This window comes from Ambystoma mexicanum, chromosome 12 (assembly GCF_040938575.1).
Source record: "Ambystoma mexicanum isolate Mex_15411 chromosome 12, UKY_AmexF1_1, whole genome shotgun sequence".
NCBI classification, from domain to species: domain Eukaryota; kingdom Metazoa; phylum Chordata; class Amphibia; order Caudata; family Ambystomatidae; genus Ambystoma; species Ambystoma mexicanum.
In genome coordinates, this window is record NC_090936.1 from 1,223,293,648 (window position 1) to 1,223,306,518 (window position 12,871).

The following is a 12,871-nucleotide window of genomic DNA, read 5'->3' on the forward strand; positions in this document are numbered from 1 at the left end:
TATGTGTCATTTGAATCAATGGCTGTCATTTCACCATGCTGCCCCATGTGTCCATGTGTATTACTCAACATCACCTTTGCTGATGCTCTGTAACGGGATGTGTTGCCCTTGCATGACTGGAGATGACAGGACAGTATGTGAAATCATCTGCCCTCAAATTATAATCGTCTTTAGATCTAATATCACACTTTACGCGGAAACTCTGACCAAATCTGCTCTCTTCTTTCCAGGTGGAAATGCGCCCAAGGATAGAAAGGACTCAGGTAAGGTCATTGAAAATGGACAGGAAAGGTAAAGAACTAATCTATCATAAAGCAAATGTCGAAGCAAACGCCATCTTCCACACCCATTTCTTTCAAAACTAGATTCTCACACTGGACATGAATCTTTAAAACCAGTCCTTGCTTATATTGAAGGTTATCACCTTACTCGCTATAATGGTCAACTACTCCTGCAATCCACTGAATTAGAGGGCTGTTCCTGTGGTAACTGTGGATAAATGCTTACTCTTCACTTATAAAGTTGGATCAAATAATGGCCGCTCTTACAAGGGCGAACTCAGAGCTCTGCCACAAGTATATGGGAAATTATTGACTTGTATTTAAAGTATTTTGCAAAGTGGATTACCTTTGAGTGACCCAGCAAACACATATTTGTTGCAGTGCATTAGCCCGGGGGACGACAGTTACCCTTCTTTAGGTTTGAGGAGTTGTAACATAGGCCACGTGGTTGATAATCAGTGAATCGTATTGTGGGTCTGGGCACGCCAACCACTTTGCTTCTGTAATATGTCTATCTTAAGAAGCCCATCCACTAGCACCGCTCAGGAAGGGGTGGATGTGACCGATGACCTTCCAGGCCTTCATTGACTCCACATGTTTCTTGTACACGCCAGTGAGTCGGACAGGGATGTGTTAGGCAAATCACTAGGTCTTCATTTCTTTGGACATTAGTAATCGTCATTCTTAAGGCAGATATCTGTGGGGAGGTGATTGTTAAACCAGTATGAATATTGCTCCATAACCTTTGATGTTGACGATAACAATATAATTGATGCTAAAATAGAATGGTACTGAATGTATGCAGCATATAGTACTTGAACTCCAAGTAATACCAATGCAAACCTTATGAGTCAAGAACTTCTACGTAATTGGGCCTCATTACGAGTATGGAGGCAGCCATGCCCTTAATAAGGGCATGGCTGCCTCTATACCGGGTTCCAGCTCTGGGTTCCTTCAATGAGGAATTACCGGGCCATTCCAACTTTGGAGGACCCGGTAATTCTTCATTGAAAAAACCCATCCCCATTCCCATTTGATCCCCTATAGGGCTATAGGGCTCAAATGGGAATGGGGAGGGAGCTAATAACGGGCCCGACGTTCTGAGCGGGTCCTGCAAGGGGACCTCGTAATAGGGCATCCCGTAAGGAGCGGTGCCGGTCCCGTACCCTTCATTACGGGAGCGCCAGGTTCGTAATGAGGCCCATTGTGTTGGGCGTCCTGTACTCTGTGTAGGACGCAGAACGGTATGTGATGTGCCATAACAGATCCCATTTTATATTTTTACTCTGACTGTGAATATTCCTTAGTGTCAGGTGGATGAAGACAGCAGTGCCATGTGTTACAAACTAGTGAGTGCAATGTGAGTGAACCTCTGTCCAACATGATCCCTCACACAAGGCAGTGACCCCATAATGACATGCATAAGGGAGACTGAGGTAGAGGCATTCAAAGTCAGGACAATGTGTGCCCCACGCCCACACACAAGGTCGGGACTGCCGGGATCCCTAAAGGGGGTCGGGGAGGTAGGGGGGCACCTCGCATGTCATGACAGGCCAGGGGGAATCTTGTCATTTCAGAGACTTTGGAATGATTTGGAATGATTTTTTATAATTGGTTGGCTTCGTTCAGAATTGGTATTTTTCTCTTAAGTGTGTAGCATGGTTTGATGCTACTTGCTTTGGGCATCTCTCCAGTCACTTGGCCGATAATCAAATAAATGGTTCCTTGTGATGATCTGGATCCTTCTTTGATGAGCACTTTAGTTGTTCCTGTAAATTTATTTTAATGATTGACAACATTTGATAATTCCTTCTAAAGCACTGCAGTGCAAAATATATTATTGCTATAAAGAGATGAGAAATGTCACAGATAGAGACAGGGGGATATTGAAAGATATACACAAAAGGGTGAAGTTCTTCGTAGGACTGTCCACCAAGATGTCCACAGGTCACTTTTAATATAATTTTTTCCAACACCTCTTACATTGAAAGTTGTGGCATCTTTGGCCCAAAGGTTGTCGACCCTGTCGCCTTTGGCGCCAAATGGTCTGAATATAATTGTTTTTCCCTCTGCCCAAATCTTGATAATTCAGTAGGGAATGACTTCCAACAAAAGGGAGAGAATTTACGGCACGCTCTCCTTGAGCCAAACACAGCTGCATCCACAACACGGTTCCTGAAGAGTGCCAGTAAACCTGCTCTGTGCTTCAAATTTAAGTCTAATCTTCACTGGGTTTTAGAGAACTATAAAGAGGGCTGACACACCTCTTCTTTCTTTCTTTTTTCTTCTCAAGCAGCGTGGTCGGTTGGAGAAGGGCCCCTTGAAGAAGCTGACAAACGAGACCCCTCACAAATTTCCACATTATTCATTGAGAAACCCCAAAGCGGTACAGTCAATGTGGGTGAGTGTCAACCTCTTTCTGGTGCTTCCCATGTAATCAGTCTTCTGTCTCTGATGCCCCTCCTCCCGCCAACTTGAATTATATTTATATGTGTGACATTGATAAGCACATTTCCAATGATGGAAAATATTTCAAACCCTAGCTTGCATTGATCTACATCTCAGTTCTGATACCTTATAAATTGTAGACCAGGAGTGCGGAGAATAATCTATGACCATCTTTCTTTAAGGGAATAACATCACCTTCACTGCAAAAGTAGAGGCCAAAGACCTTCTTCGGAAGCCGACTGTCAAATGGTTAAAAGGGAAATGGATGGACCTGGCAAGCAAAGCAGGGAAGCACCTCCAGCTGAAGGAGACCTTTGAACGTCTGACCAAGGTACCACTAAAACAGATAAAGAAACATGGACTAGGTGTTAATGGTTATCATTTTATTCATGAATAATTACTTTGTTTAAAAATATAATACACAATAACTAATAAAAATGGAATGCAAGTATTGCCTCAGCCAATCAGCCTTTAATAAACTGTGGGCAAGAGCGGGCCTAACTGCTTGTTTAACACCCACTCTTGCTGGACAGCTTGTGGTCCAGCTTGTTCAAGACTCCTTTCTGTTGTGGGCAACATGACTTGGGAAAGATAAGCATCTTACATAGACGCTGCGTCGGTTCTGGCAGGAGGTGTAGGGGTTGATGGCACCAATAAAATCAAAAGATTTGTGAAGTTACTGTACAAAAGCCGTTTCTCCAGCATGGGGTCTGGCATGGATTCAAATGCTCGTGAATATTCCCCGTCGTCAGGCTGGGAATCCTCTGTAAAGAAAAAATCAGTTTCGTTTCTGATCTGTCTTTCTTAGTAGTAACCAATCACTGGTCTCTGGTCATACTGCCCCCAGCCAATGACTGCCCTTTCCCTAAGCCTCCCCTGGCAGCCATCCTCAGATTTTTACCGCATGTTCAAGTGTTGGGAGTCCTCGTGCTATAGCTCTCGAGCTTTTACTGCATTTTGCGATTTTTCAAAGAGTTTAATCTCATTTTTCGGTCAATCGAGCCTCAAGCTCCATCGTTTCTACTTCCGATCAACGGGGACCTATTTCGGAATTTTCTATGCCCCTCAAGGGCAAAGTTTTCGTCGAGTACGCTTCTTGGAAGATTCCAGAAGACCTTGAGGCCTACCCCGTGGACATGGCCCAGGACAAGGGAAGCTCGAAGCCCGGATCCAAGCTGTTCAGGAACTGCCCTGGATGCGGATTACAGAATGTGTTCAAGGAAGATGAGCATTCTAGATGCCTCTACTGCCTTCACGAAGACAAAACGCACATGGAGAAGGAATGTGCGTTTTGCAAGAACATGTCGGAGCGGACCATGAGGGATCAACGGATCCGCCTCACCAACTGGCTGGAAGGAAAGAGCCCAGCGGTAGGTGAGAAGAAGAAGAAGTCCGAGCGGTCTTCTAAGTCCTTTGAGGGCGCTCTGGCGATGGGGGCCCAACAGAAGGCTAAGCACTGTGAGTCCGCGGGCACCGGGAGCGCTGAACGGTCGGGCTCCTCGGCTGCCAGGCAGGGCGCACTTTCACCGATGCCATCAGCCACGAGCCAACGCTCTGGCTCGGGGAAGAGAAAGTCGGAGATCCCGGGTAAGCTTCTGGAGAAGCCCCAGTCGATCCCGATGGAGACAGCTGAGGGGGAGCGAGACGGTGTCCTTCCCTCCAAAGTGAAGGCCTCAAGCACGCCAAAAGTCGTGAAGGCCCTGATTCACCCGGCTATGGCTTCTATCGAGGGAGTCGTGACGGCCCTGGTGAAGCCTGTGGAAGCTACCCCAGTGGAGAGACGACCTCGGGGCTCAGAGTTTCCCTGCCACCACGGAGGGAATCCTCTTTTCAGCCCATCAATAAGACCCCTGTGAAAACCCCGGTGGAAAAAGAGGGGACGGGGGCGGTGGCTATCACGGACACGGATACATCCTCTGAGGAGGAGCTGGTTGAAGTCGTGCAAGTCCTCAACTAGAGGTTTGAGGAGGTCCGGTCCCATGGGAGGAACCGCGGGGAGGTAGACGAAGAAAGCGATGGTGGCGCTGACGAGGTTCCCGGGGAGGAGGAGCAACCATTGCACCCGTCGCAGCCATTGCCGGACAACTCGTGGCCATTTTGATGGCAATCCAAACCTTATGCACAGAGATAAGGTCGAGTTTGCCTCTACCCCCAACGAACGACCCAGCAGAGCCGGGCCCGTCGGGAACCTTCCAAACAAGCGGTGGAGAGTTCACCCCCCCCCCTGCCTTTCCAGCCCTCACGGCCTGCTCAGCCTTCATCTCCTTCCCCTGATCCTAGGGATGACACAGGAACAGATACGGCCAAGACGGGGACGGATGACGATGGTGGTGACGACAGGATGGGCCTTCCATCACCACCCCCTCGGGCCTGCCCGCCCAACGAAATTGGCTCCTTCCACGCCATGATTTCCAGGGCATCCGAGCTCTTCCAGCTCTGCCCCGAATAACAGAAGAAGGAAGGCTTCCTCTATCAACGGCGCAAGGCCAAGAGGAAGACTGTCCCCGCGGTGCCGTTGCTTGACGACATCTGGGACGAGGGACTTGCTCACCTGAAGAACCCGTCCACGACGCCTGCCAAGAGGAATCGGTACGAGAAGAAGTACTGTGTCCCCAATTCCGCCCCTTTGTGCCTTAGGGCGCAGCCAACCCCGGATTCGGTCATCTCTGCGGCGGCCAAAAAGAAGGCGGCGGGGGCGACGGCTTCAACTTCAACCTCCTCACCTGATGGCGAGGGAAAGAGACTGGACGCCATGGGACGACGAGTCATCTCGTCCGCAGCGACGACAATTAAGGCGGCCAACGCCCTAGCGATTGTGGCCCGCTACAACAGGGAGTTGTGGTACAAGATTGCCCCCCTGCTGGACTTCCTACCGGACCACAAGAGGGCAGAGGCCCTCGGGATCCTACAGGAAGGTGAGGTGACGTCGGACCACGCCATAACGGTGGCCACGGACATCGCGGAAACCGGGTTTCGCCAGTTTGGCAATGGTATTTGCCTTCCACCGCGGGGATGGCTCAAGGCAACAGATTTCCGCCAGCATGTGCAAACCAGAGTTCTGGACATGCCCTTCGACGGGAACAACCTGTTTGGAAAGACAGTAGATGAGTCACTTCAGGCCATCAAGACCGACATGGAGACGGCTTGGGCCTTAGGAGTTTTGCAGCAACGACGGCTGCCCTTTCGGAACTCCGGAGGCAAGCAAGGTGCCTCCAACGGATTCGGCGGTGGCTCCTCGATGTACCGCCAGGCAGCCCTCTCTTCATCACAAGAGGCCTACAGAGGGCGTGGCAAGTCAGGGGGACCCCGTCGCCGTTGCCAAGGAGGCCAGGGCGGCAAGCCCACCTCCAAGCAGGACTGAACCGGCCGTGGCATCGGGCCCTCACCGGAGCACCCCGGTGGGAGGCCGGCTGGCGAAGTTCGTCAGCGTGTGGGCATCCATCTCCACCGACGGTTGGGTGCTGGATGCCCTGGCCCACGGGCACACTCTCGAATTTCTAAAGAAGTGCCCCCGAATTCCTCCCGTGGCCAGGAAGGAAAATCACATCCCACAACTGTTGTTAGAGGTAAGGGCGATGCTCAAGAAAAGCGCCATCAAGCTCGCCCCAAAGAGGCTCCGGGGCTCCGGAGTATACTCAAGATACTTCCTCGTCAGAAAGAAGACAGGCGGTTGGCGACCCATCCTGGACTTGCGTCGGTTAAACAAATACATCAATGCCCAGAAGTTCCAGATGGTCACCCTCCAGCACGTGCTGGGACAGCTGGAGGCAGGCGACTTCCTATCGTCGCTGGACTTGGAGGATGCTTACTTCCACGTCCCCATTCTAAAAGGACACTGAAAGTTTCTCAGATTCGTAGTCCAAGGACGGCACTATCAATTCAAGGCCCTGCCTTTCGGATTGAAGTCGGCGCCCAGAGTATTTACCAAGTGCCTAGCAGCAGTGGCGGCGCGGCTGCGCCTGCAAGGGATCCACATTTACCCCTACCTGGACGATTGGCTCATCCGAGCAAGGACAAGGGAGCTCGCCGTCGAGCACACATCGAAGACCGTCCAACTGCTCACGGACCTGGATTCTCCATCAACTTCGCACAGTTTCTGGGAGCCAAGCTCGATACAGTGGCACGATTGGCTTCCCCGTCGGAGGAAAGGATGAAGGCCATCCTGGGCAAGATGCAGCGCTTGCTGGCCACGGACGTGGCCAGGGTGAGATCCATCAAGTCACTTCTTGGCATGACGTCCTTTTGCATCTACCTGGTGCACCTATGCAGGCTGCGGATGCGTCCTCTACAGGAGTTCCTCGATGCTCGTTGGATGCAAGCGGCGGGCAGCTTCGAAGACAAGATCCCTAAACGAGGTCTTCCGCCAAGCTATTCGGTGGTGGGGCACCTGCGCGCATCTCGCGGCGGGCACAGACTTTCTGACCTCTGCCCACCAGGAGACGGTGACGACGGATGCCTCCCTGGAGGGTTGGGGAGCGCTCACCGGAGATCTTCATGCGAGAGGCCTTTGGCTCCCGGAGGAGAGGTCACTCCACATCACCATCCTGGAGCTCCGAGCAGTGTTCTGGGCTCTCAGGTCGTTTCTCCCGTCCCTCAAGGGCAAGGTGGTAAGGATCTTCACCGACAACACCACCACGATGTTCTACATCCAGAAGCAGGGAGGAACCAGGTCCCCGGCCCTATCCAAGGAGGCCCAGGATCTGTGGCATTGGGCCGTTGCCCAGGGGATGTTTCTGGTGCCCTTCCACCTAGCAGGGATAAAGAACACCATCGCCGACTTGCTGAGCAGGGAGCTACGCTCATGCCACGAGTGTGAACTGCATCAGGGCCAAGTGGATCGGCTTTTTCGACGATGGGGCAAACCCCAGATCGACCCGTTCACGACGGCGGCGAACTCCAAGTGCCAGAGGTTCGCCAGCAGGTTTCCCCAGCCGAGGCGCATGGGCGATGCTTTCTCGTTCCCCTGGGATGGCCTGTTCCTGTATGCGTTCCCTCTGTTGCCGTTGCTACTGTGACTCGTCGACCGACTCAAGAGGTCTCAGGCAGGATGATCCTCGTCGGACCGACATGGCCGAGACAGATCTGGTTCCCGGACCTTCTGGACTTGTCAGCGCCCCCCCCCAGTCAAACTATCGACGGACGCTGATCTTCTCTCCAGAGAAGTAGGTGCCATCCTCCATCTCGACCCGGGGTCGCTGAACTTGCAGGCAGGCTCCTGCAGCACTAGAGTTTGGAGGGTACGATATCCCAGTGGACTGCAAGGAGGTGCTTGCAAAGGCCAGGGCGTCCTCAACTCTCAAGTGCTATGGACTCAAATGGAAGAGGTTCTATGTCTGGTGCCGTGCACAGAGGATTAACCCTCTGCGAATTACGGCTCCTCAAGTGCTGCTGTACCTGCTGTCGCTGGCCAAGGCGGGGATGGCTCATGCCTCCATCAAAATACATCTGCCGGCGATCTCCCGCTACACCAGAACTACGGGACGATCATCCCTGTGGTCTCATTGCCTGGTGAAGGAGTTTATGAAGGGACTATTCCATTCATTCCCGCCAGTCAAGGCTTCAGCCCCAGCATGTGAGCTCAACGTGGTGCTGACCAGACTCATGTGGGTGCCTTTCGAGCCTCTGCATTCGGCACCGTTGAAGTTCCTGTCGTGAAAACAGCATTTCTTGTGGCCATCACCTCCGCACCACGAGTGGGAGAGATCCAGGCCCTATCCTGCAAGCCTCCATACTTGACTTTTCACGAGACGAGGGTGGTGCTGAGGACGCACCCCTCCTTCATTCCCAAGGTGCCGTCGGACTTCCATCTCAACGAGCCCTTGGTGTTACCAGTTTTCTTCCCGTCGCCTTCGTCGCCAGCAGAGAGGACTTTTCAATCACTGGATGTAGCTAGAGCGCTGAAGTTCTACGTGGACCGCACGAAGAGTTTTCGGAAGACATCACAACTGTTTGTGAACTTTGGACCTGTGAACCAAGGGAAGGCCCTCTCGCAGGCTTCCATTTCCAGATGGCTCTCTGGCTACATCATGCACTGTCACCGGTTGGCAAATCGACCGCTGCCCGTCCGTCCGAGAGCCCATTCGATCAGAGTGATCGCTGCTACCACGGTGTTCTTGTCTGGTGTACCCCTGGTGGACATCTGCAGGGCTGCTACGTGGAGGTCGATGCACATCTTCACGAGATTCTACTGCGTCGCCCGGGATTCCAGGGAGGAGTCCAGGGTCGGCCAAGCAGTGCTGCGCAACCTGTGCACCTGAAAGTGGGCCTGGTGAGGAGGTAAGAGTTGCTTAATGTTGAGTTTATGTAATACTTAATGTTGAGCCTTGCCACCGCCCGTGGTTGTGCATGTGTGTACTGCTATGTATTCTTATATTCATGACCATGTGAATCCATGCCAGACCCCATACTGGAGAAGGAACAAGTTACTTACCTGTAACTGTTGTTCTCCAGCATGGGTCTGGCATGGATTCACATGCAAACTCTCCCTCCTACCCCTCTGCAGCTCTTCACTTGGTCATACTGCCACTTTACATGCTACCAAATCTGAGGATGGCTGCCAGGGGAGGGGCTTAGGGAGAGGGCAGTCATTGGCTGGGGGCAGCATGACCCAGAGACCAGTGATTGGTTACTACTAAGAAAGACAGATCAGAAACTAAACTGATACTGATTTTTTCTTTACCAAGGATTCCCAGCCTGACGATGGGGAATATTCATGAGCATGTGAATCCATGCCAGACCCATGCTGGAGAACAACAGTTACAGGTAAGTAAAGTGTTCCTTATAGACTTCCCCAGTAAACTCTGGACTACAAAGCATCCCAGCCATGGGGCATGCACAGAGCAGGCGTATACACCCTGTGGCCAATCAGCAGGAAGCTAGTCCACCCAAGCACTACATAAGGACCAGCTCCCATGACGGGTTCACGGGAGTTTTGTGGTAAAAAAGAAGGCGAATTGTGGTGTTAAAGAGGAAGAAGATTGCTGGAGCAGAGCCAAAGGCTGCATGGTTCATGTTTCTACCTCCCCTGCATCATCTGGTCTTATATTCACATCCTGTAACCCTTTGTTAAGGACTCTGGTTCTCCACTCCGTAAATCAGTGTTAAAAAGTTTTGTAAGCATATTTGTGCCAAAAATGCATTGTTTTTCATTAAATAAATACATTTTAACTACTACTGTCCCCACTTGACTTTAAAGCTCAATGCGTCTGTTCCTCTCTTCCTCTCTTCACCCACATCTACCAAGTAAACTCTCTAATATCCTGCAAATGCAGGCGTTTGCATGGAGGTGCTAGGAAGTGTGGTCTGGTAACTTGATTTTATTTGTATCGATAGTTCTGGTTAAAAAATATGCCTTTCTTTCAGTTTTCTTCAGCATAGCTAAAGTACATAATTGTGCTGTCCCAGTCATATGTACATTTACTTTGCCCATGATCGGGCCTACTTTTTTATTTATAGTTATAAAGCCACGCATTTGGATAGAGTACATTTTAGTTACAGCTGAACATACTGGGCCTCAATACGAGGTTGGAGGTAAACTTGCATCCGGGTCCGGCACCCGCGAATGGTCAGTTACCGGGCTATTCCGGTCCAGCCGACCCAGTAATTGTCCTTTCACGGGTGCCGGACCCGGTACATCCCCATTCCCATTTGAGCCTGATAGGGCTCAATGGGAATGGGGATGGTGGTAGCACTGGTAGCGGTAATAACGGTGCCGGTGCTACCATCATGTTCTGCTCGCGGGTGCCGGTACGGCCACCAGGTCAGACCTGGTGGCTGCAAGGGCACCCGCAAGCAGAACTCCTAGTATGGCGGTACGGTAGCACCGGTGCCAGTAGCGATACTCGTGCCGTTGTTGCCTTACCGCCATACTGGTAATGAGGTCCACTGTCTTGTATTGATTTCATGTTACCCCTACGTCCCGTCCCCTTTCCTCCATACTGTATGGGAGCACCCCTCGCAAGGGACAGGACCAAAATGTTTCCCCCCAGAAAAATGTCCTTCCCCTTTAAATTTGGACATGTGCAGGGGCATGGCCTTGACTCTGCCTACCAGCGCCACGCCCCAGTCCTCTTTTCCACGTTGACGGGATCGTTCAGACTTCTCCAGTGCTTGTGGTTAAGCCTCACGGCCTATAATTCCACGCGCGTCCCTGGTGCATGACAGCCGTGGTGGGCTTCAGTAGATGCCCATCTTGCGACAGTTAATTTTCTACTTAGGATCCACACTCCCTTCTCCTCTGGTGCCTTGGGGAAGACCACGGATGGGACGGCTGCTCAGCATGTGACGCACTTACTCCCCGGTCCCTAAAGAACTGGTTTGCGCTGTGAGTAAGTAACTGTTCCACAGATCTCCTCTGGACCACGTTAAGGAGTATGTCAGAAGGAAGACCAAGAAGGTGTGTATACTATTTCCCAAAGCACCCCGCAAGGGCGACTCCATCCCAGGGAGATCAACAGCAGGAGGGGCCAGTCGGGTCCTGGAGACAAGGGTACTGAGGCTCCAGTAGCTACCGGCCTAACTGTTGAGGGATCCAAGGATCCTCCCTGTCCCACAGCCAAGGAGCCACTCAGCTCAAACACCGGGACGGGTCCCGAGGGGCTTTGCTCTGTCACCAGGCTTACGTCTGAGGGGGCACCTATACACAGCACTGACAGCACTACCGGCACCATGACTGAGGGTCAACAACCTACCAGGCAAGGTCCTGAGGTGCAGGCAGTGGCAGATCCTACGTGTCCCATCAACCAGGCCAAGCCAAGCCCTGTGTCAAGCATGAAGACATGTCCTTTAGTGGCAGACAAAATGGCGGCCTAGGCAGACACAATGGCGGCCAGAACAGATGCGTGCCAGTTGGGCGAGCACCAAAAGCGTGAATCAACGCACAGATCATATTGTACTCGGGAGTCCACATCACTGGTCACATGGTCCACAAGCCCGAAGTGTTGGGCCCCATGCATTACACAGAGGCCTCATTTTCACATGACAGGCTCAGTGGGGGCGTTCTCAGCCAGCCTGTGTGGAGCAGTTCTTCCGAAATTTCTGACGCTCATGTGGTCCTCGTAAATAGGGAACATCCTAAAGGGCAGGGGCAGGCACAGCCACAGGCTCCAAGTGGAAGCACCCAGCTCTCTCCACCTACGGTTGCACCTGCCGCCCCAGGGGGTGCCAGTGTGTCTCCCCTCTGGCCACTCCAACTCCGACGGACCCCATGTGCCCTCCCGACACGGGCGCCCAGCAAGACACTGACGAGGAAGAACAAGATACCTCGTCGGCGGCGAGAACGTTCCATGATAGGATCGCCGGTCTGGCGAAGTACCTGGGCATCCCCCAGCCTCAAAAGGCTCAGCCTGAAGTTGGCATCTTGGCAGAAGTTCTCACCATCCATGCAGACTCCAGGTTAGGTATTCCTCTGCAAAAGGATGTAGAAGCTCTGGCTAAAAAGAGTTAAAGAGTTAGGCTAAGTCACTTTCCACACAGCCAGAGAACAAAAAGGTGGATGCCAGGTTTAGGCAGGTAGAGGGCGATACACAACTTTTGTCCCTACATCCTCAGGTGTTGTAGTCCGTCATTGCAGCAGCCTCCATGTATGCAAAACCTCAGGTTTCTTCCAGGTTTCGGGACACCATAACTCCTAGCGGAAATACAGTCACTTATAGTGAGCGAAGCGGTAGAGGAGGTCTCAAACCCTCAGCGGTGGTTGGGCTTTTACTCCTGCATATTCGCTATTCAGAAGAAGAACCGGGCAGGCCTGCAAGTGGTCCTAGATCTATCTTTCTTAAACATTTACCTGCCCTTGCAGAAGCCCTGATAGTGGAGTCACTGTGTGGGGGAGACTGGACATGCTCCCCGGACCTTAAGGAAACATATCTACAAGTCCCTATTTGGCAGCCCCATCGCTCGTTCCTCAGGTTTCCTCAGGTTTCGGGTCATTGGCTTGAATTTCCAATAGAAGGTGCTACCATTTGACCTCAACTCAGCACCAAGGGTCTTCACGAGGTTCATGAATACTGTGGCAGCGCAGCTGAGGTCGGGGGGGCCTACATGTCTATCCGTATCTCGACTATTGGTTGGTCAGAGGGAATCTCCTGGGCAGGTTAGGAACACAGCGGACAGGCTCATGACCACCCTCTACAACCTGGTGTTCT

The 12,871-nt window shown here is 52.0% G+C and overlaps 1 protein-coding gene across 13 annotated transcripts in view; it reads left to right on the forward strand.

The window, feature by feature from the left end:
• The window catches only part of MYBPC1 (myosin binding protein C1), a 1,087,780-nt gene that overhangs the window by 240,023 nt on the left and 834,886 nt on the right, over positions 1–12,871 (forward strand). For 10 of the 13 annotated variants that reach the window (XM_069629883.1, XM_069629879.1, XM_069629882.1 and 7 more), the window contains 3 exons: positions 231–263; positions 2,575–2,682; positions 2,912–3,060. In XM_069629883.1, the coding sequence (XP_069485984.1) occupies positions 231–263; positions 2,575–2,682; positions 2,912–3,060 (290 nt within the window). The remainder of the gene's footprint in view (positions 1–230; positions 264–2,574; positions 2,683–2,911; positions 3,061–12,871) is intronic. The other 3 variants (XM_069629891.1, XM_069629880.1, XM_069629884.1) reach the window with 1 other exon arrangement.